Source organism: Agelaius tricolor, unplaced genomic scaffold (genome assembly GCF_023055355.1).
Source record: "Agelaius tricolor isolate 1412-34295 unplaced genomic scaffold, bAgeTri1.0.p SCAF_19, whole genome shotgun sequence".
NCBI lineage: Eukaryota > Metazoa > Chordata > Aves > Passeriformes > Icteridae > Agelaius > Agelaius tricolor.
In genome coordinates, this window is record NW_027269279.1 from 1,281,670 (window position 1) to 1,304,061 (window position 22,392).

The 22,392-nt window shown below is 56.5% G+C and overlaps 3 protein-coding genes across 9 annotated transcripts in view; 1 reads left to right on the top strand and 2 right to left on the bottom strand.

Annotated features, from left to right (window-relative positions):
* TSC2 (TSC complex subunit 2) overlaps positions 1-2,507 on the bottom strand; it is a 33,823-nt gene extending 31,316 nt beyond the window's left edge. For all 6 annotated transcript variants that reach the window (XM_071444848.1, XM_071444847.1, XM_071444846.1 and 3 more), the window contains exons 1-3: positions 2,421-2,507; positions 822-979; positions 198-284 (exon numbers count right to left, since the gene is read on the bottom strand). In XM_071444848.1, the coding sequence (XP_071300949.1) occupies positions 198-284; positions 822-959 (225 nt within the window). In that variant the 5' untranslated portion in view covers positions 960-979; positions 2,421-2,507. The remainder of the gene's footprint in view (positions 1-197; positions 285-821; positions 980-2,420) is intronic.
* Positions 2,491-8,637, top strand: NTHL1 (nth like DNA glycosylase 1). The gene is made up of 6 exons (XM_071444852.1): positions 2,491-2,623; positions 3,500-3,729; positions 5,616-5,786; positions 6,426-6,585; positions 7,673-7,778; positions 8,364-8,637. The coding sequence occupies exons 1-6, from the start codon at positions 2,569-2,571 to the stop codon at positions 8,485-8,487; spliced, it is 846 nt and encodes a 281-aa protein (XP_071300953.1). The 5' UTR covers positions 2,491-2,568; the 3' UTR covers positions 8,488-8,637.
* An 895-nt stretch (positions 8,638-9,532) lies between these two features.
* The window catches only part of NHERF2 (NHERF family PDZ scaffold protein 2), a 35,599-nt gene continuing 22,739 nt past the window's right edge, over positions 9,533-22,392 (bottom strand). Inside the window, exons 3-7 of one of the 2 annotated variants that reach the window (XM_071444850.1) lie at positions 18,899-19,078; positions 16,801-16,954; positions 14,531-14,574; positions 14,026-14,088; positions 9,533-12,047 (exon numbers count right to left, since the gene is read on the bottom strand). In XM_071444850.1, the coding sequence (XP_071300951.1) occupies positions 11,889-12,047; positions 14,026-14,088; positions 14,531-14,574; positions 16,801-16,954; positions 18,899-19,078 (600 nt within the window). In that variant the 3' untranslated portion in view covers positions 9,533-11,888. The remainder of the gene's footprint in view (positions 12,048-14,025; positions 14,089-14,530; positions 14,575-16,800; positions 16,955-18,898; positions 19,079-22,392) is intronic. The other variant, XM_071444851.1, reaches the window with a different exon arrangement.

A 22,392-nucleotide genomic window follows, 5' to 3' on the forward strand; every position in this document is an offset into this window, starting at 1 on the left:
CCAGATGGTCCAGCAGCTCCATCCCCTCTGCTGCAGAGCTGGAAGGTTGGGCAGACTAATTCCCTTTTACAGCACAAAGTGGCCAGAGATCACCCATTCTAAAAAGCTTTCTAGAAACAGGAGTCCCTTACGATAGTTTGAGAGCTGCTGCTTACATTTCCATCCCTCCAATACTCACTGAACACTTTGGAACTCACCTCTTCAATTTTTTTGGTTTTTGCCACTTCACAAATTTGACTGATTGCTCGTATCCTGTTACTCAATCCACACTCTATGCTCAGTTCCTGGAAAGAAATGGAGAAATAAGCTAACAGTTTATCTTACCAGAAACACTTATCCATTTCTCCAAGGGGAGAAGGAATTCTGGTCTCCTTCTCCCTTTTTCTTGCATTTTCCTCCTTGTGTGCCAACTATTCTGCTTACAGACTTGTGGTACCAATTACTGGAATCAATTATTTTATTTTTCATTTCCACAGAACTGTAAGGTTTTCATAAAACAGAAACAGCTCCCAGCTCGTGGAAACTGCTACCACAGAAACTTCATCAAGCTCAGACTATAAAAAATCGAGAGGACAGGGAAATAGCCTGTAACCCAACACAACAAATATCCCCAAAGTATTCAAAGAGTGAATAACTCAAATGTTGGAGCTGCAAAGCAGGTGAGTTCTACATCCAGTTCACTAGAGAATGAGTTGAGAGATCAGGAGAGGGAATGATGGAGAGGAACTGAGTGCCAAAAAAAACCAAGAAAGGAGCAAGGATCCCCTCAGCTGAGGCACCCCAGGCTCTACCCCCACCTCCACTCCACCCAGTTCTCACACCTTGAGTATTTCTGCAGTGATGATGAACTCTGTCTGCTTGCCCTCCGAAGACTTGGAGCTTCCCCGGGATGTTCCCAGCCCCAGGAGGTTCCTGAACTTCTCCTTCAGCCCGGAATCCTTGCTCTGAGGCTTTGCCATGGCTGCCCAGCGCTGAGGCCCTGCAAACACAGAACAGGGCTCTGGTAAGGGAGGTCCAAGGGGGATATTTCAGGAAAACCCCAATAACAGCATCACACCAAGGCTTTTCCAAAGAGCTTGGGTGCCTTGAGTCTTTTCAAACGTGGGAGAAGCCCAACACTGGGGAAACACAAGGAGCTTGTGCTGCTCCTGCCTTCAGCACCTGCATGCCCCATGGAACACGGGGCCTTTGGGATACCCTTCCTGGGAGCCCTGAATGCCCAGCCCAGCACACAGGCTGATTGCTGCAGCATGTCCACGTGCACACACTTTTTGGAGGGCGTGAGCTGGACACTTGTTCCCAAAGCAAAGGCCAAGCACGCCGTGCTGGGCTGTTGATGTGGAAGTGAGGAAGGACTCACAAATCCGAGTGCTGGAACATCCAAGTGCTGCCACGGCAAGGGAAAGATGGGGCAAGAACAGGGATGGCATTACAACAACAACTGCAGAAACTGCCTCCCCCTGCCCGACCCACTGTCCCTTGGGGACCCTTGCCATGGACACAGGAGCCTGCACAAACCCAGAGCCCCATGGACATCCCACAGCCTGGCACAGCAATGCCTGCTGCTCTGGGGATGCACCACACAGCCTGTCCCTGCATCCTGGGGGACATGGCACAGACCCCAGCCCAGTGCCACCAGGGGACATGGCACGGGCTCCTGCCCAGTGTCACCAGGGGACATGGCATGGACCCCGGCCCAGTGCCACCAGGGGACATGGCAGGGACCCCAGCCCAGTGTCACCAGGGGACATGGCAGGGACCCCAGCCCAGTGTCACCAGGGGACATGTCACGGACCCCGGCCCAGTGCCACCAGGGGACACACCATGGACCCCAGCCCACCATCCCCAGGGACACACTCAGCCCCCAGCCCTCTGTCCCCAGAGACACTCGGAGTGCACCGCCCTGGGGACCCCAACAACCCCAACCCACCCCGGGCGATGGCACATTGTCCCCTGCGACCCCCGAACAAGCCTGGACATGCCACATCCCACCCCAAGCCGGGATATGCCACATCCCACCCCAAGCTGGGATATGCCATAAACGCTTAGGGACACACAACGGGGGGGACATCCCAGACCCCGAACACAATGGGAGTCACAGCCCAGACCCCAACAAACACAACGGGGTCACACCCGAGACCCCAACAAACACAACGGGGGTCACACCATAGACCCCAACAAACACAACGGGGGTCACACCATAGACCCCAACAAACACAGTGGGGGTCACATCCCAGACCCCAACGAACACAACGGGGGTCACATCCCAGACCCCCAACAAACACAACGGGGTCACACTCCAGTCCCGAACACACCGGGGGTCACAGCCCGGCCCCCGGACACAGAGCAGGGACACAGCGGGCTCACAGCGCGGCCCCAAAGCGCGGTCCCCTCCCGGTGCCGGGTCCCCGGTCACTCACCCCGAGCCCGGCCCGGCCCGGCCCGGTCCCGCCGCCCCCGGCCCGCTCCGCTCGGGGCCCGGTGCCCGGTGCCGGCCCCGCCCCGCGCTCGCCCCGCCCGTTCCGGCGGCCCCGGTGCGCCCCGGGCCCGGTAGTTCCCGGGGCCGCCATGAGCGCGGCCCGGCCCGGCCTGCGGCGGCTGCGCTCGGCCCGGGGCGGCGGGGGTATGGGCAGGGGATGGGGTACGGGACAGGGAATGGGGTACGGGCAGGGGATGGGGTACGGGATAGGGGATGGAGGTACGGGCAGGGGATGGGGTACGGGCAGGGGATGGGGTACGGGCAGAGGATGGGGTACAGGCAGGGGATGGGATACGGGATAGGGGATGGAGGTACGGGCAGGGGATGGGGTACGGGACAGGGAATAGGGTACCGGACAGGGGATGGGGTACGGGCAGGGGATGGGCAGGGGATGGGGTACGGGACTGGGGATGGAATACGGGATAGGGGATGGGATATGGGATAGGGGATGGAGGTACGGGCAGGGGATAGGGTATGGATAGGGGATGGGGTGTACGGACAGGGAATGGAGAGTGTGAAGGAGGGATCACGGCTTCCTGGGGTACGGGAAGAAGGGATTGAGGACACGGAGAGTGCAGGAGAGGGGCAGTCGCTGGTACAGGAAGGGGAGATCGGGGCTGTACTGGGCACGGGGAGCGGCTGGCGCTGCACCAGGCCCCGGCATGGCTGGGGACAGGGCCTGGGTGTCCTTGTCACGTCCCCCTCGGAGCGAGGGATGTGGCTGTCCTGGGCTGGGGATGCACCTCCAGCAGCCTCACCTGTATTTGGGACCCCTGTCCCCCTGGTGTGACATGTGACCCCACTGCTGTCACCTGTTGCCACTTGTCTCGCAGTGTCCTTCCGCTCGCCCCTGCTGGCTCTGCTCAGGGCCGGGGGATGTTCAGTGTTTGGGTTGGGACTCAGGGCAGGGAACTCGCCCTGCTCAGGGTCCCCTGGGCAGTTGGTGGCACATGGGGCTGTCATCGAGCTCTGTGAAGGCAGCTTTCCTGAAGCCTGGAATCTCTCTGCCATCCCGTGCAGGGAGCCAGCTCCAGGGCACGCCCGTGGTGCCGAGGCAGAGCAGGAGGAGGAAGAGCGTGGCCATTGCCTATGAAGCAGGGCAGGGCGATGGGGCCGAGCCCCGGGCGCGCTGGGAGCCGCCGCGCTGGCGGGAGCAGCTGCAGCGCATCCGCCAGATGAGGAGCGGCAGGGATGCTCCCGTGGATGAGATGGGAGTGCACAGGTGCTACGACACCAGCGCGCCTCCAGAGGTAACGGCATTCCCACGGGGAGCAGCATTCCCACGGGGAACAGCATTCCCACAGGGAACAGCATCCATGGGAAACAGCATTCCCACGGGGAACAGCATCCATGGGTAACAGCATCCATGGGTAACAGCATTCCCACGGGGAACAGCATTCCCACAGGGAACGGCATCCATGGGTAACGGCATCCATGGGTAACAGCATTCCCACGGGGAACAGCATCCATGGGTAACAGCATCCATGGGTAACAGCATTCCCACGGGGAACAGCATTCCCATGGGTAACACCATCCACAGGGAACACCATCCAGGGTAACACCATCCACGGGTAACACCATCCTTGGGTAACAGCATTCCCACAGGGAATGGCATCCACAGGTAACACCATCCACGGGTAACAGCATCCTCCTACCAGTTCCAGCAGGCACAGGAGAACACAGCCTCCCTCATCCTCCTGGATGGTGTCAGATCCTCATGGATCTGTCCCACTTGGGATGTTTCCAGGACAGAAACTGGATCAGGACTCTGGGCTGGGATTGGTTCCAGGGGATGTGATGAATGTGAGGGGCAGTGCTGCTTTATGGAGCAGGCTGGCAGGGCGTGAAGCCATGTTCCTTTTTTCCCTAAAAATCTCTGTAGGAGTCCAGGGAAAGTATCCAGCAAGGTGGCTGTGGAATGCAGAGGAATGTGTGGGGCAGGCTTGGGAGGAGCGGTGGGAGCCACTGGAGTAGAAATGTGGGGATCACAGAACCCCAGAATTGATAGGGTTGGAAGTGACTTTGGAGACTGACTAATCCAACCCCACGGACTTGGAGCAGCAGGAGCCTCTGGAGTGGGAATGTGGGGATCATCCAGAGGAGCAGTGGGACGAGCTGGGCTCTGAGGGAGGGCTCTGGAGGACACAGCTGGACAGCCTTGGCACAGGGAATGCTGTCCTTGCTGCTCCCTGGGGAGAAGGATGAGCTGTGACCCCGGAGCCAGGGAGCATCACACGCTCTCAGCCATGTGGGCTGGCAGCTGTGGGACCACATGGAAATAGCTTCTCTTCCCTGGGGAAGCTGCATTGTTGCTTCCAAGAAAAAGTGGATGTTGTAACCCTCAGCTCCTCACACCATTTCTTTGTACCCTGACATTATCCTGCTTCCACACACACACAGGGATTTTTCCTGGTGCACCTGGTTTTGTAAACTTTGCAGGAGAGCTGGAGGGAGGATTGTGTCCCATGTTAGCCCAGGTCATTTTGGGTTAGTTGCATCATCCTCGTCACTCTGGTGGGATGGAATCACATCTGGGAAGAAAGAATTGGGAAATAGGAGGTGATGGCCTGGCTAAACCCTGTGTGGCAGCAGCAGAGGAATCCCTGGGATTTGTCCTCCTCCCATTCTCTGTCATCCCAGTTGTTCACATTTGGTTCCCCAAGGAGCTCACTGGAGCCAGACACCCAGTTCCTACTGAAGCCTGGTGGGAAAGGATTGGGATTTTCAAAAGCTGCTTAGAGCAGACATTGCATGAAAAATCATTGGGTGTTTGTGCCTGTGCATCCTGTGGCTCTCCTGGGAATGCCATCCTCAGGGAAAGCTTTGTCCAGCCCTTTGTGGCTCAGCACTGGCATCTTTGGAGAGAGATCCCAGCAGACAGAGCTGCTCCCTGCCCTCTCACAGGAACTGACAGCTGAGCTTGAAGGTGTTTCTTTTCTCCCTTTATTGTGTGGTGGAATCAGAAGGTTGTGGATTATTCCTGTTGGTTATGGATTATTCCTGTTGGTTATGGATTATTCCTGTTGCAGCCTCTTGGAGCTGCATAGGGCTGAAGGGTGGGAGCACACCCCGCCCTGAGGGCGGTGCAGAGCTGGGGGATGCCCCCGGGCTGTGTCAGTGTCCCCTGTGTCCCCAGGTGATGCGCTACCAGGTGCTGCTGGCCCTGATGCTGTCCAGCCAGACCAAGGACCAGGTGACGAGCGCTGCCATGCTGCGCCTGCGCCGGCGCGGCCTCACCGTGGACAGCGTGCTGCAGATGGACGAGGAGAGCCTGGGCCAGATCATCTACCCCGTGGGCTTCTGGAGGGTCAGTGTTGCTCTCATCTTTTAAGGTTTTCTAAGCTTTTTGATGGTTATATTCTTGTAGCGAACTTTCTTACGCATTTTATGTAAATAACTTACTGTTTGGTAATTTTAATGGAAGAAGAGAAATTTGGTGGGTTGTTGGTTTGTCCAGTGTCATTGGGGAGGTGGCACTGTCACCCTTCAATCCACTGTCACTTTTAGAAGTCTATAAATGTTAGAGTCAAAAATTAAGAAGTCTCTTTTTGCCTTGGAAAGAGCAGTGTGTCTGCACCATGTTGTTTCATGTCCTGTAGTGACAGGTGAGTGCAGGATTGCCACATGGACACAGAGGAACCCCTGTGCCCTCCTCTCTCCACTGGAGTCAGGCTAGAAGCTGGATTTTACACCAGTTTTGGTGCTTTGTATTGCCAGCAGGATGGGATTGTTGGCTGCAGGGCCTGGAGTGTGCAGGAGGTTGGAGCTCCCAGCTCTCAGCATTTTGATTTCGTGTAGAAGTCGAGGCTCTGTCTCCTCCACAGCTCCCATGTGTGGCCTCACCTGTAACACACGCTCAGGAATGGTTGCTCTCCTGGGCTGTGTGTCTGTTTTCCCTGTGTTGGAGGGCAGCTTGCACTGTGTGCCTTTCCCCTTGGTTTTGCAGAACAAGGTGAAGTACATCAAGCAGACCACAGCCATCCTGAAGCAGAAGTATGGGGGGGACATCCCGAGCACGGTGGAGGAGCTGGTGCAGCTGCCAGGAGTTGGGCCCAAAATGGCCCATCTGGCCATGCACATTGCCTGGGACAGCGTGGCTGGGATAGGTAACCTGCACTGTGCTTTTGCCATCCCTCTCCTAAATCCCAGCCCATTCCCAGGCAGAGGGGCAGCAGTGCAGCCCCAGCAGCCTGGTAAGATCCCTTTGGTTCAGTATCTGGGTAGGGGAGTGATGTGACCCCCAGCACTCACTCAGGGAGCTGTAGGATGTGAGCAGCTGCTGTTTCTCCCCAAATCTGATAACAGACATTCCCAGGGGAAGTCACAGCCCTGGGGAGCTGGTGCCAGATGGGGCTGGACCATCACCTGCAGGTCCTGGGGACAGATGAGTGTTCCAGAAGGATGTGCTGCTGGATGGGAGAGCCCTGGGAAAGCCAGGAGCAGCGGGTGGGCGGGAGCTGCATCCTGCAGCCCCTCTGGTGACCATCAGCTGGACAGGCTGTGGCCCCTGCCCTGCATCCAGCAGCCCTTGGGGTCTGTTGTTCTCCTGCTGTGGGGGAGGGAAGTCCAGAGGCAGCCAAACCAGCCAAGTGCTTTCCAAATAATTGTGTGCTCGGGTTTGATTTGGGAGGCAAGGCTCAGTCTTCCTGTTTACAGCGATTTCCTGGGTTTTGCCCAATTAGCCCCAGAGACAGGTTTATCACTGCTGATCTAACAATAATACACTTTGCATGCAGAGCTTTTGAGCTCAAAGCACATTATAAACACTGCTGTAAGCCTCCCAAGCCCTCTCTGCTGGTGGGTATTATGAAATGTGTTTTCCATGCGGGCAGAGGAAGGGGCAGAGATCACAGTTTGCGTAACTCAGCTGAAACTCAGGGAGGATGAGAACGTGCAGAGGGAACAGGGGCCAGGCCTGTGCCTGCTCCATGGGGCTGGGGAGCCTTGGGAGAGGCTGGCTCGGCCTCTGTGAGCCTGGGGAGAGACAGACACACACCCACCCCAAATGCTTTTGGCTCCAGGCCTGGGAAGAAAATGTTTGTTCTTGGAGTGAGCCTCCCCTGCCCCGTGCTCTGTCCCAGCTGGCTGCTCCTGCTGCCCAGGGCCAGCCTGGGGGCTGGCACGGGCACTGGGGCTCTGCTCTCTCCATTCAGCTGTGCCTGCCCCACCTGAACTCTGGCTCTCCCTCCCCAGCTGTGGACACCCACGTGCACAGGATCTCCAACAGGCTCCAGTGGGTGCAGAAGGAGACCAAGAGCCCCGAGCAGACTCGGGTGGCACTGGAGGAGTGGCTGCCCAGGTGAGCCCCCGCTGGCTGCAGGAGCCATGGCTGACACAGCCCTGCTTGGGGCACTTTCAGGGACTGCATTTGGGCTCCTTCCTCCTTCCAGGGTCGCAGTAGCTGCAGGTGTTTCCCCTCTGCCAGAGCCATGGCAGCAGCATCTCTCACCTGTGTGGTGGCTCTGTTGCTGTCAGATGGGTCAGTGACCACCAGTGCAGCTCCTGATCCCTGGTTTTTGCCTTGCCAGGTTTACCATGACCCAAGCCAGGTGCTGTTCCTTGCTGAGCCCACAGCAGCAGCATCAGCCCAGGGCTGGATCCTGGCCTCACTGGTGGTTCAGTATCAAACACCAGCTGGCACAGAGGGACATCCCCACGCCTGGCACGTGCCTGAGCACAGGCACTGCTCCCCCCAGCCCAGCAGGACCAGGAAGGGTTGGGAGGGCTGTTCCAGCAGGGACCTGGGAGGGCTGGCAGGGCTGGGACTCGCCTCCAGGAGGGACAGGCAGAAGGGGAAAGAAAGGGATCCCATTAACACCACAGGCTGTTCTCACCCCTTCCAAGCAGCTGCATGGCAACGGTGCTGTTTGTCCCCTGACTGCAGGGACCTCTGGAAGGAGATAAACTGGCTCCTGGTGGGCTTTGGCCAGCAGACCTGCCTGCCTGTGAACCCTCGCTGCAGCCAGTGCCTCAACCAAGACATCTGCCCTGCTGCCAAGAGACTCTGAGGGCTCATCCAGCCTTGGGAGAGCCACAGAGCTGCTTGGGCTGGGCCCTGCTGAAGCTGGGCCTGGCACAGGGCTGGCAGTGTGACTGCAGGGCACAGGAGCCTGCTGCCACTGGCCATGGCTCAGCTCTGCAGAGGAAAAAGGGGCTTTGAGAGGCAGCAATCCTGCTGGGACTGAGCTGCAGGCTCCAGCCTGGGTGAATGGCTGAGCACAGCCCAGCTGTGCCACTCTGAGTCACTGGAGAGAAAAGCTTTGTCCTCAGGGACCTGCTGCTGCTTGTAAATACTCGTTCAATAAAGGTGGTGAGGGCTTTTTGCACCCACGAGGTTTGCTGGCATTTGTGTGACGCTGGCTGAGGGGAGGAGAACGTGGGTGACCTGAGCAGGGCTGAACCATGGCAACCTGCCCTGCCACAGAACCAGCTGTGCTGCCACCAGGACAGGAGCTGGGCCAGGGGACATCCAGGGTGGACAGCAGCAGGAATTCCTTCATGGGAAAGGTTGTTAAACACTGGAAGGGGCTGCCCAGGGAGGTGGTGGAGCTCCCATCCCTGGAGGGGTCCAGGGAAGGCCTGGATGTGGCACTCAGAGCTCTGGGGATGGGGAACAGGTAGGGATGAGGCACAGGTTGGACTTGATGATCCTGGAGATCGTTTCCAGCCTTGGTGATCCCAAGGTGCAGCTGAAGCCTTCCCAAGGCAGGAGCAGAGGAATCCCTGCCTGGATGAGCAATCCCTGGGTCCTGGCAGCAGCACAGGGCGTGGGTGATGCACAGCAGGGCCAGGAGCTGAGCCAGTGCCACTCTGTGTGTGCCACAAGGGTTACAGAGCCACGGGAGCCGGGCTGTGTCCCCGGAGCTGGCAGGGACAGCACCACCCCTGCGTTTTGTTCTTCAAAGAAAGGGCAGTGCTGACTTCATTGTGGAGCTTCAAAGGCGTAATTCCAGCTCCTCTCTGAAGAGGAAGCAAAGTTTACAATGTGCTGGAGGGCTGCAGTTCCGCTCTGGGCTCCCTGAGCAGCTGAGGAAGGAGCAGATAAGTGCTGGGTACATGGCAAACCAAGTTTATTACTGACATTACAGTGTACATACGGGTTTGCAGTGCTGCTGCCAGCCTTAGACTTTATTGATTTTTCTTTTCCAAGTTAAATGTACAGGAACTGAATAATTACTACTGAGCTACAACAAGATGTCAGGAATGCAGTAATGCTTCAACCAGGAGCAGTTTCCTTGGACTAACAGATTAGGATTTGCAATCTTACCAACACAGATTTGCACACCTGATTTCTTTTGATCTACATTCAACACTACACAAGGTTTTTTTTTTTCCTTCCCCCCACCTCGACCAGCAGTCTGGGATGAGGAATGGGGCGTTGACACCAGGTCTGTGCTCTCTGCTGTGCACCAGGGTGTCCTGGGGCTGCTCTGCCCTGCACAGCCCGGGCGCTGCCGGGGTTTGGCAATGTGGGCACAGCATGGGGAAGAAGGGCTCCTTCCAAACATTACCCAGAGAGAGAAAACAGTATTTTGGGGGGCCCAGAAGGAGAGCAGGTAGCTTGAAGTGGGATGGGGCAGAGGTGTCTTGTTAATGGCAGAGCCCTGAGGGGAGGCAGCCTCTCCACGTCCCCCTCACCCCCATGTCCTGTCTCGTCACCCACAGCCAAACACCTGCACCAGCTCCTCTCCAAAGTCATTATTTTCAACCTGTTCAGCCCACCGACAATCCTAAAAGATAACTTTCATAAAGAGAACTCATCTCCTTCACCCCTGAGGCTCTCCACACTCTCCTACCAGCAGCACAAGGCCACAGGCACCAGCTGCTGCCCAGGGCGGCCAAACACCCAGTGCTGAGGAGAGCAGAGGATGGCATAAGGCACCTTTTAGCTCCACGATTTGGAGATTCCTTAGGAAATGCGTGCAGAGCTGCTCCCACACCCACAGCACGCTGCCCAGCCAAGGGCTCCATCCCAGAGGGGCTGGGGGAGGCAGGGTACAGCCCCAGCTCCGTTCACCCCCCATCCACGGGCTGCTGGTCACTGCTGCCTGCCCCCAGCTGGCAAAAGGGGCTCTGTGCTCCCTGCCCCTTCCCAGAGCAGGGCTGGGGTCCTGCTGGGGCAGGGCAGGCACTGGGGCAGCCCCAGCCCCTGCCCTGCTAACCCAGCTCTGCTCCCTGGCAGCTGCAGCTCAGCTGAGTCAGCCTCACCCACACCGCCAGAGGCAACAATAAAGAGCTTAAAGGACTGATCTGTAGTGCTTTAGGTACACTCTGAATGCCCAGAGTGGGCTTTGGAGGAGGCCGGGGCGCTGCCCACTCCATCACAGCAGAGCCTGCTCCACCTGCAGCCCCAGGGCTTTGGAGGATGGCCTTTGGAGGATGTCCTGTGCAGGATGTATGTCCTCCACACGGTGACACTGCCGGGCTGGGGACACCAAAGCCAGCCCAGGGGCACCTGCAGCAGCCCCACTGCCCAGGGCTGAGCCTCAGTTGGAGCTGCATCCCTGGGCTCCCTCCTGGCAGCAGGTGTGGGGCCAGCCCCACTGCCAGGCCTGTCCAAAGGGGTTTTGTAGCATCTCGTGGTTTTCTCATCTTCGTGCTCCGTGGGGCAGGGCTGGCCCTGCTCCTCCTTCCCCTGGCACATCCACGGCTGCAGGTGAGGAGAGCTGTGTTCTCAGGGTCTGGGGTTTGCTTTCAAACTCCACCCTCTCCCCTCTGCAGAGCTGCTTGGGGTGAAAAATGGGCTTTTACTGCCTGGGCAGGAGCTGCTGGTGAGGGGGAGGTTCCTAAACTAACTGGAAACACATGGGACTTCATTAAAAAACAACAACAAAAAAAACAACCCAACAAAACAAATATTTTTGCTTCAACAGCAAAGCCAACGAACAATTTCCAGCCACAGTCCATTTTCCCATGCTGGGGAGCTGGGGAGAGGGTTCCTGGCACCCCCACCATGAGCCATGAGATGCTTCCACAGGGGCACTGAGCATCCCACAGGGCTCAGCCTGGGACACCAGCAAAGCCAAAACACCCCACATAAAAAGTAAAAAAAAAAAAGAAGTAACAGAAGCCTAAATGCTGCAGGTAAGAAAGAAGAGTTAAAATTCTTCCAGTCCTTTCTCATAGGAACAGGGACGGCAGGCAGCCGGAGCCAGGCTCAGAGCAAGCAAGAAAAGGAGCTTTGGTCACATTTTTCTTATGAGAATCGCTGGTGAGTAACAATAATAATAATAATAATAACAACAACAATAATAATAAAAAATAAAAATAAAAAGGGCTTTAAAATACGCCTTTTGTAAAAGCAACCAGTGAAGAGCAGAGCACAAAGCATCTCACGTGGACACCGAAGGACAGGGCGTAGGCACCTCAGAAAGGTCCGAGCTGGGCGGGAGGGAGCGGCCAGCAGGGCTCAGAAATTGCTGAAAATCTCCCGTTTCTTGTTCCAGTCCATCTGCGGCGCTCGCTTCTTCACACGCTTGGCCCTCACCTTCTCCTTGGCCTCGGCCGCCGTGGGGCTCAGGCTCAGCCCACTCTCCTCAAACGGGTCCTTCTTGTCCGTGTCACCGTCCTGGGAGGGACAGAGCTGCCAGCACTGCCAGGCACTGCAGTGCCCACGGCCCCTTGGGGCATCCCCAGACTGCAAACCCCCAGGATCACCAGCTGTGCCCCATGCCACAGTGCCCACGGCCCCTCAGGGCATCCCCAGACTGCAAACCCCCAGCATTTGCCATGGCACTGCAGTGCCCACAGCCCCTCAGGGCATCCCCAAGGCTGCAAAGCCCCAGGATCACCCCATGCCATGGCACTGCAGTGCCCACAGCCCCTCGTGGCACCCCTGAGGCTGCAAAGCCCCAGGATCACCAGCTGTGCCCCATGCCACAGTGCCCACGGCCCCTCGGGGCATCACAGAGAGGCTGCAAAGCCCCAGGATCACCAGCTGTGCCCGAGGCTGCAAAGCCCCCAGGATCACCAACTGTGCCCCATGCCACAGTGCCCACAGCCCCTAGGGGCATCCCCAAGGCTGCAAAGCCCCAGGATCACCAGCTGTGCCCCATGCCACAGTGCCCACGGCCCCTAAGGGCATCCCCAGACTGCAAACCCCCAGGATCACCCCATGCCACAGCACTGCAGTGCCCACAGCCCCTCAGGACATCCCCAAGGCTGCAAACCCCCAGCATTTGCCATGGCACTGCAGTGCCCACAGCCCCTCAGGACATCCCCAAGGCTGCAAACCCCCAGGATTTGCCATAGCACTGCAGTGCCCACAGCCCCTCAGGGCATCCCCAGGACTGCAAAACCCCCAGCTGTGCCCCATGCCACAGTGCCCACAGCCCCTCAGGGCATCCCAAGGCTGGAAACCCCCAGGATCACCCCATGCCATGGCACTGCAGTGCCCACAGCCCCTCAAGGCATCCCCAGACTGCAAACCCCCAGGATCACCGGCTGTGCCCAAGGCTGCAAACCCCCAGGATCACCCCATGCCACACCACAGTGCCCACGGCCCCTCAGGGCATCCCCAGACTGCAAACCCCCAGCATTTGCCATGGCACTGCAGTGCCCACAGCCCCTCAGGTGGTGCAGTGCCCCTGCAGCAGCCCAAGGGTGGCTCAGGGGGGCACACAAGGCTCCCCAGAGCACAGGGCACAGCCTGCATCTCCCAGGGCAGACCATTGCATCAGGACATGCATTATTCAGGGCTCACAGGGAAAGGGGCAGATTGCAGGCGCTTGGCACAGCTGCTGCCCGAGAGGCTCTGGCTGCTCAGAGAGGCCACCTGAGCACACCTGGGGCTGGCACATTGCTGCTCCCAAGGCTCCCGGGGCAGGGCACAGCATGGCAGAGACCCCACAGGGCACAGCATGGAGACTCTGCTCTATTTACAGCAGAACCTTGTGCTAAAGAGAAATTTCTGTGCGCTTTGCAAATCCTCACTTCTTATTTTAGGAGGAAAAAAAACTGCTGAATTATTAACGCCTGAGAATGCCAATCTATGCCTTGTGTTGACTTTTGGTTGCCACTTCACCTTGCCCAACAAGTTTTGCCCCTTTCCAGTGCTAAGCCACACCACAGAAACCCCTTCAGCCCAGCCTGCCACCAAAACCAACTCCTCCCCTCCTTTAAACACTCTGATAAATTCACTGTGCTCCAAACAAACAAACAAAAAAAATTATAAATTAAAAATATTACATAAAGCAAATTCTGGCTTTTGTCCTGCCAGCAGCTCTTGAGCCTCACAGTTCTGTTCCTTATGGGTTCCCAGCCTTGCTGTAGCTCATCAGTGTAATTACACCTCAGATCCCAAACCCTGCAGACATCCCTTCACCTCCCAAACTATCCAAGCAGGAATCACTGCCCAAGGAGCTGCCAGTGAACCCCCCCAGTGCAAGGAATGAGAGGAAACCCTGGGTTTTGGTTGTTGGGTGGGTACAATGATCTCCCAAGCCTGGGAGATAAACTGAAACCTCCTCACTGCACAGCACCGTGGGGCAGGGCTGCACCTCAGCAGGCTGTGGAGGGGACAGGAGGTGTTTGTTTGGGGGTTTTACCTCGGATTCCTTGCCAGGGCTCTGCAGGTCGCTGTGAGATGAAGATGTGGATCCCCCGTTCAGCTGGAGGAAAGGAAAATGTCAGTGTGGTGTGTGCCAGGCAGAGTCAGACAGACACAACAACCCCCAGGGATGGAGTGGAGCCTGCAGGGAGGGGGTGCTGCTGCTGAGGGGTCCCTGCACACAGGGGAGCCCCTGGGATCCCACAGAGCCCCCAGCCCCAGCAGAACTGGGACACTGCATCTGCCCCTCTCTCCCTGGCATCAAATGGGGCTGAAACCGGCCTGGTTCAACCCCTGAGTGAAAGCTGTAGTGGGCAGTAATTAAAAGCAGGCAGCAATTAAAGCAGGCAGCGATTGAAAGCAGGCAGCAGTAAAGCAGAGCTGAATGAGCCCTGGGGACCTGAGCATGCAGGCTCAGCTGGCCAGAGGGAGGCAGGGACAGCCCCTGATCCCTCCTGCTCACTCCAGCCCTTGCAGCCTCTCTGGGGCAGGGGAGGACTCACCTGGGTCTGTGCAGATCCGTTTGTCATGGGCTGGGGTGGCACACCTGGACACAGCAAACCAACACAGAGCACACAGTGAGCCCCTCAGCTGGGACTGCAGCCTCAGCAGCACCACCCGCACCCACCCAGCCCTTCCTGCTGCTCCCAGCCCACCAGCTCACCCTGCCCCTTCACTTTCTGCTCTTTCCCAGCCCACACAAAACCTCTCCCCTCTCCCTTCTAGAGCCACATCCCCTGAATTCACTCCACTGCACCCTTTTGATCAGAGGAAAACACCTGACAGGAGGAGGACCAAGTAATCTCCTTCTAGAGCCACTATCCTGCCCTTTTTTCTTTTTTTTACCATTAGTTTTTTTTTCATAAATTCTTTAATCAAAAATCTTAAAAGTCAATTCAAAAATCTTCATCAAAATCTCCATCATGGTGTTGTCACAGCAGTGTCTGCCACACAACCCCCTCTCCAGGCACTCTGGAATTTAATTTTTTTTTTTGCTCACTTCCAATGATTTATTCTAACAATAGCCCACACAATGGCAAATTTTCTGCATTTAAGCTGCCAGTCACCACGATCAAGTCATTGCCCCAGGCATTACTGTGTCACTGTCCCAGACTAACAGATGTGTTAATTGGGACAGGATTAATAACTGAATCATGTCAAGCATGGATGCTTTCCCAAGGGACTGCTTGGGGGCTGCATCACTGCAGACTGCAGGAATTTCTGGGGCAAAGCAGAAAAATAAACCTAAAGTATGATTTTGAGAGTGTGCTGGTGCAAAAACCTCCGTGTGGCTTTGGGATCCACGGATATATTATAAATATAAATATTTTATTGCAGTAAAAATATTTTATTGCAGATATATTATAAATAAATATTTTATTGCAGTGAATGCTGGACTTGTGTTTAGAGCAGGATAAGCTCTGAGCAATGAGCATCAGAAGAGTCAGCTCACACAGAAGTGATGATTATGTCTCTGGTATCATAAGTAGCTGAATTTTAAATTATTGAAACGAAAAGCTTCAGATGACAAGGAATAGAAAAGTGGGACTGGACTTCAAAACCACATTAGCCATATCTGGAAATACTTCATCTAAAAGCCACTCATTTGGTTAAAGGCTGAGGTGCTCAGGGTGAGCTGCAGGGCTTGGGAAGTGTCAGTCTGAGGTCAAAGCAGGTCAGTTCAAGAGGACTATTATTTTTTATTATTATTATTATTATTATTATTATTATTATTATTATTATTATTTCCTCTCGCCCAGCAAACAGCAGAATTTACCAGAGTCCTTTGCTACCTGGCAGGTGCCAAACTCTGCTCCTTGTGAATGCAGGGCCTGGAGCCCCCAGGCTCCCTCCCCAGTGCCCTCCTGGAACAAGGGCTCCTTTGTGGCAGTGCCAGCAGCCAGCCCCTGCTCCTCCTGCAGCATCTGACACCCTGTGGCTCCCCAGCAGTGCCTGACCCATTTCTGGGGACAAATCTGCCCATTGAGCATCCCGGGAGTCAGATAAGGAGCAGCTGTGCTGGGAACACAGAGCTGCCCATTGAGCAGGGCACAGCCAGGCTGGAGCAGGGCAGGCTGGGCAGGGGATGAGCAGCTCTCCCTGCCAGGTTCCAGCAGCCAGGAGAACAATTCCTGCCCCAGCCGTGCCCGATCAGCCGGCGTGGAGCCCTTCCCTCTGCACGGGGACTCTGCAGTGCCCACGGGCTCCCTGGCTGGAGCAAAGAGCAACCAGGGCATCACAGAATCGTGGGGTGATTGGGGCTGGAAGGGAGCTTAAAGCTCACCCAGTCCCACCACCGGCAGGGACACCTTCCACTGGAGCAGCCCTGTCCAACCTGGCTTTGAAGGGTCCCCCCAGTGATGATGAGAAATCATCACCCAACCACCCACCCACCAAATTTCACGTTCTTGTAGCTTATCAAAAGCATGACACTGGAGATGTCGAGATGGCTGCCACACACAGCCAAGGACAAAAGACTTAGTCCTAACCTTACTGTCAGTTTTTGCTGGGTGCATACATGCAAGTGTCCGTGCTCCAGTATCCCAAAGCCCAGCACACCTCAGTGCCTGGGTGGCAGCGAGTTCCAGAGTTAATCATTCACCGGGTAAAAGCAACAAAGCGTTTTTTGGCTGGGGGAGGGTGTATTCTCAGTATTTATAAATAGCTGGGTGGTGCTCAGGAAACCACTGAGGGATGAGGCAGGAGGGAAACGTGACTGTGCCTGGCTCCCGGGACCCCAGCCCTGAGTCACCCTGGCAAAGGAAGGCCTCACCTTTGCTGTGCTCCTCCGTGGGGGTCACCCCCAGCTTCTTGAAGTACTCGTCTGTCTCGGGGTCCACCACCAGCAGCCTGGCCTCGCTCTCCCTGGCCTTGATGTGGGACACGACCTCCGAGTGCCGCAGCCCCTCCACGTTTATCCCGTTCACCTGCACAGGGACAGCATCACAGCCCAAACCCAGCCTCCCAGACCCCCTCCTTCCCTAAGGGATGGCTCTTTCCTTTCTTTATTCCTTTGGGATGACAGGAAGGCTACAGGCTTTTTCCTTCCCCCTCTCCCAATCCCCACCAGAGCATCCTCTGTGTTACCTCACACATCTGGCTGCATCCCAAACACATCCATGGGCAAGCACACAGCCCAGGCTCCCCCCAAAACCCTCTGCCTGCCCTCTCTGGTGCTGCCAAGCCCAGCCTTCCCCTTGGATGTGCCCCAGATCTCAGGCTCCCCGTGGGCACAGGGGGCTGGGTGCACCCCCGTGTCCTGGGGCATCACTGTGCCATCCTCCATCCCTCTGCGAGGGAAACCTGAGATTCTTGTGCCCCTGATGGGCGAGTCCCTGTGCCCGGGGCAGGGATTCATCCCTCCCTGCCCTGCCCTGCCCTGCGTGCGAGCCAGGACCTCCAGGGAACTCGAGCCCGATTGTTCCTGCAGGAGGGGACAATGGTGACTCAGGACATTGTGCGGTGAATGAATCACCCTTTGTCCCACCGGGAGGGGCCCGACAGCCTCGGCACGACCCAGAGCTCCTCCTCATCCAAAGGGACGAGCAGAGCCTGGGCTCCTCACTCTGGGATCCCCTCTGCAGGGAAGGAGGCTCCTCTGCTCCTCAGGGCACAGCTGCAAGGGCTGGGCTGAGGAGAAGCCCCTTCCAACCCCTTCCAGGCTCTGCCCCTCATCCCAGGTGCTGCCAGCCTCAGCTGCCAGCTCACAGCCCTGCTCCATCCCTGTCCTGCCACTCCAGCTCACCCCAATCCATGCCAGGGCTGCTCTGCCCCCACCCTGGCACAGGCCTGTGGACATCAAATATTTATCCCAGCCCCAAAGAGCAGGCAGGGAGGGGATCAGGTTCCTGAGCTCACCAGCTCACCCCGAGCTGCTTTGTGTGTGCCAGGCCCTGGGCCAAGGCCATCAATAAATAACAGGACCCCTGGATGTGACACCAGCCCGGCCTGGCCACCCGTGCCCGGCGCCCGGCCTGGCCCCACGCTGCTCCCAGCATTAAACTTTGAGCTTCTGGGGACAGGCACAGCTCCCACTGCCTGGGGACTAATTCCTCATGGGGCTGGAAAGCAGGAGAGAGCTCTGCTCTCAGGATTATCCCGGCTCACTCTCTTCCAGGGGTGCCAATCCATTCCTGCTCTGAGCCGGCAGTGAGGCCACAGCTCGGTCCCTGTGGGTGGTTTTGGGGTTCAGCCTCCTGGGGAACTGCCCAGCAGGGAATATCCATGTGCTCCCACAGGGAAAGGGGTGATGGCTGCTGTGTCTGCCCAGACAGGCAGCTCTGGATGGGGCACCTCCTTCTCCAGGAGCAACACAACACATGAGCCAAAGAGAGGGCAACTCCTAGCCCCATCTTGGGCAAAAGGTGCTGTCCAGCACATGGTAACCAGCAAGATGCTTCCAAGAACACTTTTCCCCCCCCAACTTCCATAATTTTGTGTCTTAAAATCTCTGCAAAGCCTCTTCCCCTATGTTTCCAAGCACTCCCTGGCAGGGCATCAGCTCAGCTGGGCAGCACCAGCCTGGCCTTGTGCCCACAGTCACCTGCCTGACCCTCCCTGGTGCCAGCCAGAGCCAGCACAGCACCTTGGGGACACGGGTGGCCTTGGCAGTGCTGGGGCAATGGCAGGACTCAGCAGTCTTGCAGGGCTTTTCCAGCCTAAGAACAACTCCAAGTTTCTACTCTGTAATCCCACCCAGAGCTCCCAAATGCCCACTTGGAGGAAAGGAGCGAGCACAGAGCCGGAGCAGCCGTGCCAACCCTGGCCCTCCAATTACAGCACCACAGGGGGATCAGGTGGGGAAGGTGATGGGCTGGGGGCTGTCCCAGCCTGCCCAGGGTCCCACCCTGCTGCTGAGCCCTCGTTGTTACCTCCACCAGGCGGTCCTGGGGCCGCAGGCCTGCCCTGGCTGCGGGCGAGTCGGGATCCACGGAGCGGATGAACTGCCCCGGCCGCGACTTCTCGCTGTGCAGGTTGAAGCCGTAGCCATTGGGGCCTTTCTTCAGGTGGCACAGGCGTGGGCACAGCTCCTTCTGGCCATTCAGGTCCTGCTTCATGGAGGAGAGGGTGGGGGAGACGAGGCCCGGGGGTTAATGGATGGTTTTGGGGTGGCTCCAGGCAGATGTGACTGTAAATAGAGCCCCGAGGAAGCGCCGTATCTGCCCCCCGTCCTCAGCCTGGGGACAGCTTAACAAATGGATTTCCTCTCATTGAGTCTATTTTCGAAACCCAATTGTCCAAAAGCACTCCAGAAAAATGAAAACAAAACAAAAAAATGCATTTCCTTCAGCAGGAGTGGCTCAGATTCATCCACCCATAGGCTGGGACCCCCCTGGGCAGGGAGGAACCGAGGCCCAGCTGTGCTCTGGCCAGGCCCACCCAGACCTGGGATTAACCTCAGTCAGGTATTTAAGGCAAGGCCACTCCCTTGGTCTCAGTGACACCAGCATCACCCACTGGCGCCATCATCCCAGTCCCTCCTTGCTGGGAGGGGATGAACCCCAACATCCAAGAGCTCCCTGCAGCTGGGGAAGGCTGAGCTGGGCAGGATGAACAGCACAGGGGCACAGGAGGAGCTCAGTGCTTCCCCTCATGCCATGGAAAATGCTTTATGGCTCCTCAGGGCAGCCAGGGAGCAACAACTCCTGGTTTTCTGCAGGTCTTCAGGGGCCACCACATTCCCAGCAGCTGCCCTTGTGCCAGGCAGCTCCAGCTTGTGGCACAGCACCACATCCCTGCCAAAGGCACCTCGGAGATCCAGGGCGCTCATTCTCACCCAGGCTTTAGGGGAAACATCCCCCCTGGAGGAGTTTTAACCTTCCCTCAGCAGGAGCAGCACTGCTCCCTGCCTGCCCATGGAGAGGATTTGCCTGGGATCACATTCACAGGGAAACCTCTCACAGCCTTTCCCACCAAATTAAAAATCCAGGCAGCAATTTCCTCCTCCTTTCCCCCCTGGCTGAAAGGCACCATGAAACTCCAAACCTCCCAACTCCCCTCAAGGAGGGATTTTACAGAGGAGAACAGAGTGGGGTCACACAGAGTGATCTACCAGGGATCCCTGTGCCGGGGATGGAATTTGCATAGAATTCCAGATGGGGTGGAAGGGACCTTAAAGATCCCCTTGTTCCAGTCCCCTGCCCTGGCAGGGACAGCTCCCACTGTCCCAGGCTGCTCCCAGCCCTGCCCAGCCTGGCCTGGGGCACTGCCAGGGGTGCAGGGGCAGCCCCAGCTGCTCTGGGCAATCCTGGCTGTGGCTGCAATGCCCAGGGGGGACAGCTGTGGATCAGGGCTCAGCACCAGCCTGAGCAGCCCAACCCCAGCGTCCAGGGAGAATCAGGGATGCAAAATGACCAGCCTGCACACACAGGATGGCTCAGGAGGGAAGGAACCACTGAGGGTCATGCAAGTCCAATCTCCAATTCTGTTCAAGCAGAATTCCCCAGAGCCCATCACTCAGGATTGAGTCTTTCCTCTGGCACAGGAGGGGCAGCTTACCCACCAAATTCCTCAAAAACTGCTCACCTTACCCACCACATTCCTCAAAAACTGCTCACACAAGGGTCACCACCAGCAGTGCCCATCACAGGCATGGAGGCACACTCAAAACTGCTCCTGAATTTCACAGAGATTCCCTCAGCAAATGAGTTCTTTATTAAAAACCAGCTGGTGGTGTTGGTATCTCGAACCCAGATGGGTTCATAAAGGGGAATAATGATCATATCAGTGACAGCCCCAGCCAGGACAGGGCTCCAAGGCCCTCCTCTACCTGCTCACACCAGGGCAGCCCCATCCCCTCCCTGTGTACCTTTAGCCCTGCTGCACTTTTCCCATGGCCCCAGAGCAGGCAGTTCACCCTATCTGCAAACATTTCCAGCCTGCCTCCGAGCTCTTCAGGCTCTGAGGAAAACAGGAAATGATTCAACTGCAGTGACCTTAAAGGACACACGGGGCTCTGTGTGCAGGACAAGGGGAGCGCCTCTGGGGTCACCAAAGTGCAGCTGGGATCACCAAAATCCACCTGGCATCACCTATTCGGGTTCAAAAAGGACCTTCTAAAGCCATTTTCCTCCTGCTCCATCCCTACAGAGTCAGAGCTCCTGCGGCAGTGTGACAACACAGAGAAACCACAGAGAATCACCCAAAAATCTGGGCTGGAGGTGCTGTCCCAGCGTGGGGATCCCTTGGGGACACCCTGGCAGGGTCAGTCCCTCCAGGGATCAGCAGTGAAATCAAATTACTCACTGAATAAACCCCAGAGGGAAAAGCTCCACTGCAGGATCCCCTGGCTGGGAGCTGCTGATTTGTGCCACGTCCTGCGTGGGCTTGTGCTGCTTCCACTGCAAAAATCTTCAATTCAAGGCCCTTAACTGGAACGAATCCAAGACATTTATTTTTAAATACATACATATAAAAAAATAATCCCAATTCAGCATCTGTTCTGGGCAGAAACCCTGGGGGAAAACTGCTTATCCCCCTGCAGAGATGATCCAGGGCTTTTGCCGGGCTCTTAAACCTCCCAGCTAACGCAATCCTTGGCTGCTGGCAGAAACAGCTTTTGGAGCTGAGCTCTGCAAAGCCGCTCTCTGGGATCAGGCAGAGCTGAGCCCCTGCTCACAGCCCAGCACTGGAGCTGCTGCCTCTCCTGCCAGCTCCTCTCTATTCTCCTTTTGCCCCGTTTCTCTCTCTGGCTGCGTTGTGGGAAGATGTTTCCCCAGCTCCGGGGGGATGCAGCCTCTGTGAAACGCGAGTTTCCCTGGAGGAGCAGCGTTATGGTCGGGGCTTCCCGGGATGCTCCTGCCCAGAAGGGCTCCGGGGAGGCTGCTCCCCTCTCACGGCCAGCGCTGCGTGCGAAGGATCGAGTTACGGACACATGCAGGCTGCAAAGCAGCAAAACTCAGCTCCATTTTTTCCTGTCTCAGAAAGGCAAAAATTGCCCACACACCAAAAAAAAAAAAAAACCAAAACAAAAAGAAAAAACACGACAAAAAAAAAAACAAAAAAAAAACAAAAAAAACCCCAAAAAAACCCCAAAAAAACCCCAAAAAAACCCCAACCCCCCCAAAAAAGACAACCAAAAAAAAAAAAAAAAAACCAAACAAAAACCAAACAAACACAAAAAAAAAACCCCAAAAAACCCAAAAAAAACCCCAAAAAAACCCCCAAAAAACCAAAAAAAAAAAAATACCCCCCCCAAAAAAACGCCACAGGAAAAAAAAAACCACCAAAAAAAACCCCCCAAAAAACCTGCTAAATGAAGATTTTGCCAAAAAAAAACCCCTGCAAAATGAAGATTTTTTTTTTTTTTCCTCCCCAGGAATCCAGGCACTTCCAGTGGGTGCATTAAGCAGGGCACACTCCATCC

What these genes read in the sequence shown, in the direction of transcription:
- NTHL1 (XM_071444852.1), top strand. Translation starts at nt 2,569, where the DNA reads ATGAGCGCGGCCCGGCCCGGCCTGCGGCGGCTGCGCTCGGCCCGGGGC. An exon ending in CTCGGCCCGGGGCGGCGGGG is followed by an intron (nt 2,624 to 3,499) that starts GTATGGGCAGGG and finishes CATCCCGTGCAG; the next exon opens with GGAGCCAGCTCCAGGGCACG. An exon ending in ACCCCGTGGGCTTCTGGAGG is followed by an intron (nt 5,787 to 6,425) that starts GTCAGTGTTGCT and finishes TTGGTTTTGCAG; the next exon opens with AACAAGGTGAAGTACATCAA.